The sequence below is a fragment of the Tenebrio molitor genome, chromosome 6 (assembly GCF_963966145.1).
Source record: "Tenebrio molitor chromosome 6, icTenMoli1.1, whole genome shotgun sequence".
NCBI lineage: Eukaryota > Metazoa > Arthropoda > Insecta > Coleoptera > Tenebrionidae > Tenebrio > Tenebrio molitor.
Genome location: NC_091051.1, coordinates 9,248,953 through 9,261,642, shown reverse-complemented (window position 1 = coordinate 9,261,642; position 12,690 = coordinate 9,248,953). Strand labels below are relative to the sequence as shown.

The following is a 12,690-nucleotide window of genomic DNA, read 5'->3' as shown; positions in this document are numbered from 1 at the left end:
ATAAGAATCCCCTCTTCCATTGACATTGAGAAAAAAATGAATTTTATGACATAACAAACATCAGTTACCTATAAGGCAGAGCTCAAATTTTATCTATTCGTTCATAGATGGCAGACAAGTAGACTTTTGTACTCTATGATTTTGTATCACTAAATCATGAATCCTTTCAAATCAATCAAATCTACCACCATTCTTCTCCCTGATTTATACATTTGCAAAAACGTTTTATAGACAGGAATATGTGGATCATAACTTCTGTCATTAATGACAATATCAACTGTCACACCAGCAAGATGTATTATAGTCTAATAAAGCTGATAAGTAGTGTTATGGAAGTCCACGTAATAAACTTAACCACTCGTTAAAATAAACATTTTTTATTTCATTTTTCTTGAAATTCTTCAAAATAGAGTTAAAATTAAATATACTTAATTTAAACCTTAAATTGATACCCGCTCATGTGTTTACAAATCCATTGATAACGAAGCACAAAGAAAGAATTACTCGAATGAAAAACAGTGAAAACTGTTAGTGTATAACAGTGTATAACAGCGGTCGTTTTTTTTCAAAAAAACTAGTTTTTTTCACGCAAAAACATTTTCACTCACTCTTTCGTTTCAATTGATAATAATTATCCCATGAGCGAAGTGTCGAATTAGGGGTTAGAAAAATGTAAACAAAAATATTCTATAAAAAAATGAATATCTAAAAATGTTTATTTTAAAGAGTTTTATTGATGATTAAATTAATTACGTGGACTTCCATAATATGAGCATTAGAGGATATGTGAACAATCTACATGTTACTTATCTAGAGGTAAACCCTTTGGTCAACAGCTCTGTGGATAAAACCTTCCTCATTCGTAATACTGTTTCAGATATTGAGTAAAAGGAAAATAATCATGGATTTGCCGCACCCATTAATACTCGAGTTAATATTAAAAAAAAATAACATTAATTTCTCACGTAGGGATTGGCAGAGTGGGGTGCAACCAGCAACATGAAAAGATTGCTTTACTGAGAAAGTATCAACAAGAATTTTGTTTGTGGCTAAACAGTGGCGATTATCCTAAAATGTAAGAGAAAAAGAAATGTCTTGGTATGATTGATAAATCAAATCCATAATCGTGGAACGTGGATACTCTAAAATCGCGCAAAAAACGACGAATAGGTCGACGAACTGACCGTAAACTGTTCATTCATGTTTATTATTTTGTAATAAATGTAATAATCTGTCACACTCAAAACAGGAATATGTATTTGCGGCACGTGTATAATAGGGGAAATTATAATACCCACGAAAAATGAATAGCAATACCTTTTAATTAAGCTACAGGATTAGAATACGTTTGATACATTATTATTGATTTTTTCCATGGTTTAACATTCTCATATTCTTATCGTGTACAAATATGTACCAACGAAGATATCAGCGTAATAAATTATTAAAATTCGTTACTATGTATTAATCGTTTGACTTGATTTTGGTATTTTTGCAAATACATATGTATAGGTAGTCAGACTTGAAAATAATGTTTATCGCATGGTAATCCCTAATTGAAACAATTAATTTTTTGTATAGATAAACAAAATAATAATAATTACAGACAAATTACTAATTGTTAATATTCGAATATTTATTTTTTCTCACACCTTTTGATGAATAAACGGGGTAAGGGAAAAATTACGCAAGAAAAGTTATATAAATAACAATTTATTCATAGCAATTCACTCTCAAACTAGTCAAGCCTGCTTCAAATCAAGCGGTCTCCGTCTTGTATTAGGTTAAGAATGCTTGATTCCTGATCTAAGCTGATCTACGGTTACAGAGGGTTGGGATAATGGTTGCAGAGTCTGACCAATATCGTCTCATACATATTCAATGGGGGATAATTCAGGAAGCAACGCAGTCAAATTAATACTCCTCGTCATTAGGTTGCGGGAACCCTGTAGTTACTCAGGAAGTGTGTGGTTTGTAGTTGTCTCATTAGAAAAAAGTAGCTTTGAAGGAAACGACAATTTTAGGATATCAGGGCAGCTTCCTTGTATTAAGAGTTCTCTAAACGAAAATAACAGTACTGTGCTTCGAAACTGAATTATACTTCTTCATAAGTTTGAAAAAAGCAAAAGTATCATATGTTGATCAAAACGCAGCAATTTCTAAAGAGGCACGATATTTGTAAGTGGTCATGTAATTTTTGAGCTCTTGATTATTCTTCCTAAAGAAAAAGCACGAGAAAACAAATACGTCTCTATAGGAGATGGTAATTTAATAAAAAGTACTGCATTTGTCGGTTTGTTGATCTAGCCTCGCACTGATTAAGCATTTTTCAAATGTATTTTGTGATGTTCAAGCCGAACTGTATACAGGCTGTCCTAGAACTACCTACCCAGAGAAAAAAGGGAGTATTTGAGTAAATGTATTAATCTGAATTTTAAAGAAAAAAAGTCCTATCTCAAGCTATAATCGAGAAAAGACGTTTTTAAGTTGATCAATCAGAGTTGAGCACCATCAAGGATGACCGCAATTTTGCCGGCGTTTCGAAGTCAAAATTCCAATTAAACTTTTCGCTGATTATTGCGAGATCAATAATTATTTTTGCTGTCTAGCAACCTGTTCAATTTTTTAGTAAGTAATACTTCTGGAATTGATGAAATCTCTATAAAGCTACAGGAAAATTAATTTTAGTCATCTTGGAGTCTCTTTTGCTGTCGACACATGCCTGTTTTCTATGGGGAGGCAGTTCTGGGACAGGCTGTATAATTGTTGCTGAAAAGGAATCTTCTAACATTTCCTAAATGTATAAACACATTTTTTCCATTACACAAGCAGACAGCTTGTTAGGTAAATTAATGTATAAATAACCATTGCAATTAATCTTCGTATAACTGTTATTCGTGCACTAATTAAACATTAATTATTGTTTTAAAATTTATTAACCAATGCCTGATTGCTTATTTCTTAAATTCAACGTAATAATTATTTCCACGGATTACTGCCTCTATAATTTATATTTCAAAATTCCTGCAATAACAAATTATTCTTGAAATTGTAAATAAAGACTAAAATAACTCATCGAATTTATTATAACGGGTGACTATTAAAATTTTCACTTGGAGTTGGCTTTGAACGAGTTTTTATTTTTTCTGTTACTTTAGACACACGCAAGAACGAACGACAAATGTCAGTCAGTTCAATTGAAACATAACCAAATTAAGAGAAAAAACATTTATTGAAATGTCAAACTTGTCAGTGTCTAAGGTACAACGGAAAACAAAGAATGATCCATAGCCAACCCTAAGTGAAAATTTTAATAGTCACCCGTTATATACTTATTAAAGTTTTTTTTTTTGATAGAAACAATATGTATAACAAAGATATTTTTATATTTATTTTATTAATTTATATTTGTATTTCATTTTTTATGCTTTCTCTTTTTCTCCATTATGATGTTAGCTCAACAACATTACAAATCTACGTTCGTTTGTTATACATATTTCATGAAGGAAATATGGAGGGCCAAGTGGCAACCACCTTTGCACAAGAGAATAAAAATTTACTTAAGGCTGTATGACACGATGCTAAATTTTGTAGAAGATTTGTTAGAAAATGAAAGAGGACCAATGAACGATCAGGATCTGACAAAGACAGACTATGATCCTGATCGTTCATTGGTCCTGATCGAGGGTCTCTCTCATTTTCTAACAAATTTTCTACAAAATTTAGCATCGTGTCAAACAAGCTTTAAACATGAAATGTAGAATCCTAGCTAATGGCGGTCGCCAACATTTTAATCGAATTACAAATGTTTGCTGTTCTACCTATTCTGGTTACTATTGGAAACGGTAATGTTACAAAACAATCTACTCCTATTACATATCTCTAGTGAATCCTATTATCTCTAGTTAACTGAAAATACTTCAAAAGTGATATTCCCTAACTTGGTTTTATCGAGGATAACTAATTTGAAAATAAAACGATCAATTAATTACAATTTATAATCTAGAAAGCGTTTAATCGTTTAAAAGTTCTTAAATTCGCTTTCCAGGCAGGTGGTCATGAAAAACATTTTTTAAGTTGTTTTTACCCTTGGGTGACAGTTCTTTTGAAACAGAGAATGCTCTTAGGAATTTAGCCAGAACATGATTATTTTAATTGTGTCCAGTTAAATCTAGTTTTTGTATTTTTTGTTTGTTTTCACACTATAATGTCACAGGACTCACAGGTCCAACAGCACGCCACTTTTTTTTATCGCATTTGAATAGATTTAGAAACAATGATAAACCATCAACATTAAATGGTTAACTTTCGAAACTCTCGAAAACTGTCAACTGTCATACTTTGCCATGACGACAGCAAATGTATGGTGTCCCATTATAAAAAAAATCTCTCCATAAACTCAGAATGTGAAACCAAACACAATCGAAAAATGACAAGGATCGGAAAAGATGCAATTTTTAAAAATAAGGCTTACCTGTCTAAGGATTACATTCACTCTGTATAGTGCTTACATATTTATACAAAGAACAAAGTTATTAATATTATTTAAAAAATTTACAGATGTACCTAAGTTACTGACAAGAGGATTAATGAGATATTATTCTACAGGTGTAAAAAAGAAATGTTTCGGAAAGTTACGTAAGCACACTTTCAGTTACAAAAACGCGTAATGAAGGTATCGATTAGCCATATACCTACCTAATTTGACCATATTACAGATATATTACAATCATATTACGTACGTCTACTAAAACTATAACGCTGGAGGAGAATAAATCATTTTTATGGCTGTCTAAATCTGGCGAAAACAAAAAACGGATCTAGAAAAAATCGAAAGAAAAAATTATGTCGTCGACCTCAACCCTCAATCCATCTCCATCTGCCGCTAACAATAACTGCAACAAAACAAACCGTCGGCCGCGTTCGTGGTTTTTCGTGTGCCGCTCGCCGCGTGTTTTAAAACAACCGGTGTGCAGTATGAGCGCCGCCGCCTGCGACCAGTAGAGTTTCGTGAGTTGCGTACGATGGAGGAGGAGTTACGCTGTCCGGCTTGTAAACAGTTCTTCAACAACCCCGTCTTGTTACCGTGCTACCACGCTCTGTGCATCAGCTGCGCCGTACATTTGCAACAGCCCGCTCAGAACAATGCAGCCTCGTCGACCAACTCTTCGGAGAACGCCGAGAGCGTGGCTTCTGGAAGTTCAGGCGACTACCAAGAAAGTGACAAGTTGTCTATCTTAAGTGAAACGGACAGTGGCGTGGTCTGCACGTCGCGCCCCAACAGCTACGTCGGCACCCCCAACGGCCTCCTCTTCCCCAGCGCCCTGAGCCTCTCCTGTCCCGTCTGTCACAAGCTGGTGTATTTCGACGAGAACGGCGCCCACAACTTGCCCAAGTACCGTGTCATGCAAGGCATCGTCGAGAAGTACAGCGAGCTCAAGAACCTAACGCTGAAATGTCAAATGTGCGAAACGGAACCGGCCAAAGAGGCGACTGTTATGTGCGAGCAATGTGAGGTCTTGTACTGCGAGACCTGCAGAGAGTCTTGCCATCCTGCGAGAGGTCCTCTGGCCAAGCATGTGCTCGCTGAACCGAAGCGGTGCTCAGGACATATCGTCAGGAGCAAGGATGGCAAATGCGCCGACCATCCAGAAGAGAACTTGAACATGTACTGTTTAGTGTGTAAAATTGGTGTGTGTGCCCTTTGTTTGATGGATTCGAGGCACGCTTCCCACGATGTCCAAGCTCTTGCGATCATGTGCAAGGCTCAAAAGGTAAATTTTAACACAAGCTGGAATGATGTCCTAAACAACTACGGATTCCTACCACTCGGTTGCTAAGTAAAGTTCTTGAAAAGGGCTGCAGGAGCAATTAGCACGTAACCTTCAGACAAATCACTTAAACACACGATTGGGGTTTAGAAGATACAAACCCACATTCTTGACAGTTTTTTTTATCTGTTTTAAAACATTTACTATGGCGGCCAAAAAATTTTAGCCATCACTATCTTGACATTCACGTAAAGTGTAAATAAACCTTTAGGAACCGTAACCCCACTTGCGATTCTTGTCATTTTGACGTGCATATTGTTATTCTGCGAATCAATTTAAACTGCTTAAAGCTCAAATATGTATTCCAAAAATCCGACATGAATGAACAAAATTAGAGCAATCGTACATAGATAACCTGAGGTCAACGTACTGTGTAGTAGAAAATGACAAAATAATTTCAAGTTTTGAAATTTACCACCCAAAAAATGCCAATCATAATCATGACAATAAAGCATGAATTACATTTTTTTTTTTTAATGACAGAAAATGGCTAAAATTTTTTGGCCGCCGTAGTACAACTCCACAAAGTAGTACAGTTGCGGAATTAAAATTTCGGACAGTATTTTTCTGTCACCTCAACAAAATCTCCGTAAACCACCTTTTACTGTCATCATGACTGAGACTGACATTCAAACATTAAACTTTACTGTGTCAGTCACGCAGTCAATTTTGAATTTTGAGTTAATTGCACTGAGTGTAATTAAATCATCGCTTTAATATGTTGCCCACCCGTTATTATGCCACAAATCACAATTTTTGAATGCCAAAAAAAAAAAACAAAAACATACCAAGAGTAAAAAAATGAGGTTATTAACGTAAAGGTTGTTTTAGAGTTTATATCATGACATTGACAATACTGCCCGAAATTTTAATTCCGCAACTGTACATTTTTCTTCAAGACATTACGGTTAATACGCCCCGTACCTATTTACTTTTAAAATTTTGTGAATACACCGGGTTTAAGTTCAAACGAGTTGAAACAATCTTATCCTAATTATATTCGTTGGACTCTCCAGGCAGGTTAATTAACTCATTAAATAAAACTTATTCGCAGAATAGTCTTGCGTACATGGACTGTTTCCATTTTGGTATATCATGTTTGCTTATTATGTGTGATCAGTTGTTACCACACAAAAAAGCTGTCAAAATCTTTTAAAGAACTGTTGACTATAGTTCAACAAAAGTTGGTATATTATTATAAGTATTAGAAAAGTTTACTCTCATTTTGTTTATACTGACAATTTTAAAAAATATATTGAAGAGTAAAAAAAAATAAGATTATTAGGCTAACTTTAAAATATACAGTTAAAATGTCAAATCCAAAGCAGTAACTTGTTTATTGTAACAAGTGTTCAAATATGTATGAATGGTCAAATGTGGTAACAAGTGTTCAAATAAATTTATGGTCAAGCGCCTGCTTGATTTTGTCTGTGTTCCTTTTATTTTTGCATTAGTGTTTTTCATTACCTTATTCGTTTTTTACATGATGTATTTACATATATAAAAATGGCTGGGCTTCATAATAAGACATGTAAAAACATAAAAACGTCACGTTCTTTCAATGAAGTTCCTTTAAATCTGAATTTTGGAAAAAAGGGTTGTAATTTTTTTTTTCAAATTCCGGTAAATAAAATGTTTTATAACGAATTCATAAAAAACTACACGCAAAGGTCCTTCTGTGATTCAGATAAGACTCTCATCTTATGGGGTGTTTTTTAAATTTCACTTTAAAGTTGGCTTTGAAGAGTCGATTGTGAACGTACCACTCGTATAAAAACGTAAGATTTTAACAGCTGGTCCGTCATCCGTAATCCGTAGTGCGTTCATAATCGACTCTCCAATGCCAACTTTAAGGTGAAACTAAAAACACCGATGCATTATAAGGTACAGTTGTGAATTATTGGTTATTATACCATATTATCAATAAATATTTTGATTGTGTTTCACACTTCACGAGTCTTTTAAACGTGCTTGTCATTTTTGACAGTTTCAAATCCGTTCGAAGATCAGCGCCGCAACGGTCAAATTTTGCGTTTTCTCTAAAATGTTTGCATAGCATACACAGGGCTTTATCACTAGGGAGTAGGACATGGTTCGCAATTATTTGAACATAACTATGTACTAGTAAGGTCCCTATAGCACACACCATTTTTTTTATCAAATCTACCTCGTTTTTCAGGTCCCTTTGTTAAAAATTAAAATTCGCCTTTTTTCTCAGTTTTTCTATTGGACCACTTCAGAACACATATGAATACGATTTCCGCCAAACAAATTCACCTTTGAAAATGCTTAAAATTTGCCGTTTTGCCCCTGTTTTTGTTGGGCGACAAAAATGAATACGGTTTTGTCCAAACAAATTCGTACAAGGTCCTTATGAGCGTCCACAAAGTGGACTAGTGCCTAGTGCGTAGCATGCGAAGCGAATTCACAGCCTGTTTTCAAAAATCTATTTAAAAAGCAAACATTTCAATGATTTTGTCCTGGTTTTACGGTCTATGGTAAAACACCCTGTCTCTGTGAAATTGATGTAAAAACTGTATTTATAATGAATAGGATTTTATGCGATTTTACTCAGGTTTTTAAGCATTTTGTCTTGTTTTTAAGGTACATTTAAAAATGAACATTTTGAGAATAAGGATTGTTTTGAGCAAATCTGTTCAATTTTCATATATAATATACCAAGGGACAGATATATTGCCGGAAATTTTTTCGAGCAGTCCTGACACACGAGTGTTTGTAGCAAGAAAATTACACGAGGGCGCCAGCCCGAGGGTAATTTTGAGCGACAAACACGAGTGTTGGACTGCAAGAAAAAATTTCTGGCGATATATATCTGTCCCGAGGTATATTCGGAAGAGAATCGCCTTCAAATGTCACATGATTTATATTGACAAATCACAATTCCGAATTGTTTGAATAGCAACCAATCACAATTTAATTAAGCGGAAATTTTCCCTAGGGAAAAAAATTTTTCGGGCGATTCTTTTCCGAATACACCTCGGGACAGATATATATCGCCAGAAATTTTTTCGTGCAGTCCAATACTCGTGTTTGTCGCTCGGGCTGGCGCCCTCGTGTAATTTTCTTGCTACAAACACTCGTGTGTGAGGACTGCTCGAAAAAATTTCCGGCAATATATCTGTCCCTTGGTATATTATATCTGAGAATCGCCCGAAAAAACTTTTCCCTAGGTAAATTATATCGGAAATTTTCCCTAGGGAAAATTTCCACTTAATTAAATTGTGATTGGTTGCTATTCAAATAATTCGGAGTTGTGATTTATCAATATAAATCATGTGACATTTGAGGGCGATTCTCACCAAAACAAATGCAATAACATTATTTAAAAAAAAATCCTTCAACTGAATATAAAAAGGTACAAATTTGTACATTTTTTTTTCTTGTCGTCTTGTTTTAATTAATATCTCCTATCAGGGTTATCATAGAATCCTAAAAAAAATGTGCATACAATGAGAGTGTACCACTCATTAAATTTAGCACAAAAAATTTTCAAATTATTCTTTAGTTTCTGTTTTATACCACTGACCTGTTTTAGCTGACTCATGCATGCTGTATATAAATGGTGATTTGAAGTTAATAATAAATTATCTGGATGATTTATTGAACATAAGTCTGGTAAATTTGGTTCTAAAGACTTGGTCGAGTTCGCCTTCGGCTCATGAGGATGTGCTGAATCTGGTTGTTCTGTAATTGTCGATATTTTAACAGTTGTTGGTATTAATTCATATTTTAATCGTTTAGGTTTTCCATATAAAAATTGAATTGCCCACAGATGGTCTTGAGTTAATTTATCAATATCACCTTTATAATTATGTATTATATTATAAGGGAATTCTCTAATGTCGCGACCCTGAAGCTTCTGCATATCACCTATGTGAGATCCCGGCTCGAGTATGCTTCCCTTGGTCGGCGATATACTTATTTTGTTCACTCTTCTCTTCTGAAGCGAGTGCAACGCAGATTCCTGAAGAATGTAGTCTTCATGTTGAATGGTGCATATCCGCCTCGTGGGTGTCCGCAAGGTCTTCTGCTCGGTGAGGTTGGTCTGCAGTCTCTGCTCGATAGACGCATGGAGCATTCGGTGATCTTTTTGTTCAAATTGTTCAGAGCGCTGCAGGAATGTCCTCACGTTCTGGAGAGGATCAGTTTGAGGGTTAGCCGGTCGGGATCTAGGGTAAGGAGTGTTTTCTACATCCTCCCCGTGAACCAGGGCGATCCTACTCAGATGAGTGCTCGGTAGCTGTAGCCTGGGTGTTGGGATGCTCTGTGTGTAAGTGCTTATTCACAATGGACATAAGCTTGACATAAGGCATAAGAAATTCATGATACATGCAGTGTGAATACTATTAATTTTTACGTAATCTATGATAAGTGACCTCAGTGAACATTATTGTTGCATACAAAAAGGCATGGAGAATCATATTCGAGTTATATGGACACACAAATTATTTTCCAATTGCCCAAATTTACAAATTATTCTTAGGTATCTCTTATGTATTTCTTATGTCTTATGTCCATTGTGAATAAGCACTAATGGTTGTTGTGTTGTGAATGTGTTTTGTGTATCGTTTTCTTTTTGGCAGGGCTTCTAATTGGGCATCAAGCCTGTTAGCCGTCAACAACAATAATAATAATAATATATTATTATTTTTCGTTGTCATTTACACAAAGTTAAGCCCCCCTCAGTACACAACACTTTTTTATGGGGTCTGTCCTCTTTATAAGGTTTATTAAAAAAATCAAATATTTCAAGAATTTATTAAATTAATTATCAAAAAGTAGCGAGCATTCCGGGGACTACGCCTATTTCTTCTTCGTTGGACGAATTGTTTCATTTGAATTAATTTTTTTATATACTTTACATGTTTTGTATATTGTTGTTGGTTTTTTAGAAAATTATAATAACTATATGAGTACAATATGTATTACATATACAGGGTGTTTCTGAAATAGGTACATTAATTTTAACTGGTAATAGAACTCGTCAAAAAGAACAACTTTTCTATCTACCATTTTGCCGAAAAACGATGTTTAATTCCAAAAAAAAAATTGGAGAGATTTTTCACTAAAATAGCCCTACGCCACTAAATACTGCAATGCCTAATTGAGATCAGCGCTATTATGAAAAAAACATCCATTTTCATCCAGAAAACGTGTTTTAACGCAGAAATCGAAATTCAAAGAAATCTACCCGTATAGCAAAAAATCCACTTCGTAAGAATCTGGTTGTTTCACGTTTTTAGGTAGCTTAGTTGTGGAGATATGAACGGTTTTAGGAAAATCTTTCCGACTTTTTTAAGCCATTACGCAACGTTTTTCGCCAAAATGGCAGAGAGAAAAGTTGTTCCTTTTGATGAGTTCTATTACCAGTTAAAATTAATGTACTTATTTCTATTACACGTTGTATGTATAATAATTTAAAAAAATATATATTTTTTTAATAACATTCGGTTTACATCAAGGGTCAATGAGCGTCATTTGGTATGTTGTTATGAACGTTATCGTCAGACTCATGAGCTGGTGCTATAATTGCAATAATAAAACAATATAAAAAGAAAAACTACTGTTAAACCATTCTTATTCAGGGTCCAAATTTCCTAGTGCTCGTGCGAATTCCGTTCTTTCTTCTGGCGTCGTAAATCTAATTGTGGTACATAAAAAATTATTGATTCGCAATTTTAATCCTGTTTCATTTGTTAATCGTAATGGTTGCCTCGGAAGCGGAAGGTTTATCGATGGGAGGTATACAATCTGGTATTGTTATCTTTCTTGGAGACGCTGTAATTGTTTCATAACTATATTCTTCACCGGCGAACACTTCCGCACGTATAGTAAAAGGCATTTTTAAGCGTTTCTGTTGAAGCGCCAAATGAAATAGTCTCAGTTCTTCTATAAGTGAATTTTTTACACCAAAACGTTTTTGCTCCATTGTACTATCGTAAATGATAAGCAATTATAGAAAAAAAGTTGATTTAAAAGGAGGATAATTAATAATAAATAATTCATAAGCAGCTATGAATGTATTGGTATTGAAATCATTTTCTACATAGCAATCTTTATACTTGTAATCAATTTGTAACATATTTTCATTTAATTCATTGATATGCATATTATCAAGTCTGTTATCTAATAAAATTTCATAAAATCTCTTAATATCTGTAACATACTCTGCTGCGCCCATATTTTGTCTCTGACCAAATTTACCCCATAAGGAATTTAAGCATATTTTTGCAACAGCTCTCTTTCCAGGATTATTTTCTATTTTACCCAATTCAATACCTGGATTTTCTTTTACAGCTTTTCTATATTCTTCTTCTGATTCAAAATCATTTTTCCATTCACTTGTCTCTAACTTTATTTTCATAAATGCTTTTACATATCCTTTAAACAAATAACTCGATTTTTTTTTCAAAATGCCAAACTTCATCAATAGTTATTATTTTGTATCCTTTTTCAATTGCTTTTTCTACCTCATTTGTGCACCAGGTTCCTCTGATAATTCTTTGAGATTCTGTATGAGTACATAATATCGCGTGTTCAAATGAAATCCTGAGCTGAGTAGGCGTTGAAAAATTAAACCGTTTAGGACAGTGTAAAGTTTGAATTTCCCGCCGTTTGACACGAATTATATTTGTTTATGTTTAATCGGGACATAAATGAATATGTTTGTTTTCAGAACAGGGTGCCTTCACATATTTGCTTCGATAATAGGAATCGTTAAGTTATTCTATTTTTAATGTAAAACATTGCAAAGAAGGAAAAAAGAAAGTCTTTTTTGGCTCTAAATTTTAGCTGTCAACATGTTCCAATTAATCTACGCTTTAAAAAGCACAACAAT

At 34.2% G+C, this 12,690-nt stretch overlaps 1 protein-coding gene across 1 annotated transcript in view; it reads left to right on the top strand.

Annotated features, from left to right (window-relative positions):
• The first annotated feature begins 4,979 nt into the window (after window positions 1-4,979).
• Window positions 4,980-12,690, top strand: part of Trim9 (E3 ubiquitin-protein ligase Trim9) — an 88,478-nt gene continuing 80,767 nt past the window's right edge. The window contains exon 1 of the mRNA XM_069052228.1: window positions 4,980-5,774. Within this exon, the coding sequence (XP_068908329.1) occupies window positions 5,025-5,774 (750 nt within the window). The 5' untranslated portion in view covers window positions 4,980-5,024. The remainder of the gene's footprint in view (window positions 5,775-12,690) is intronic.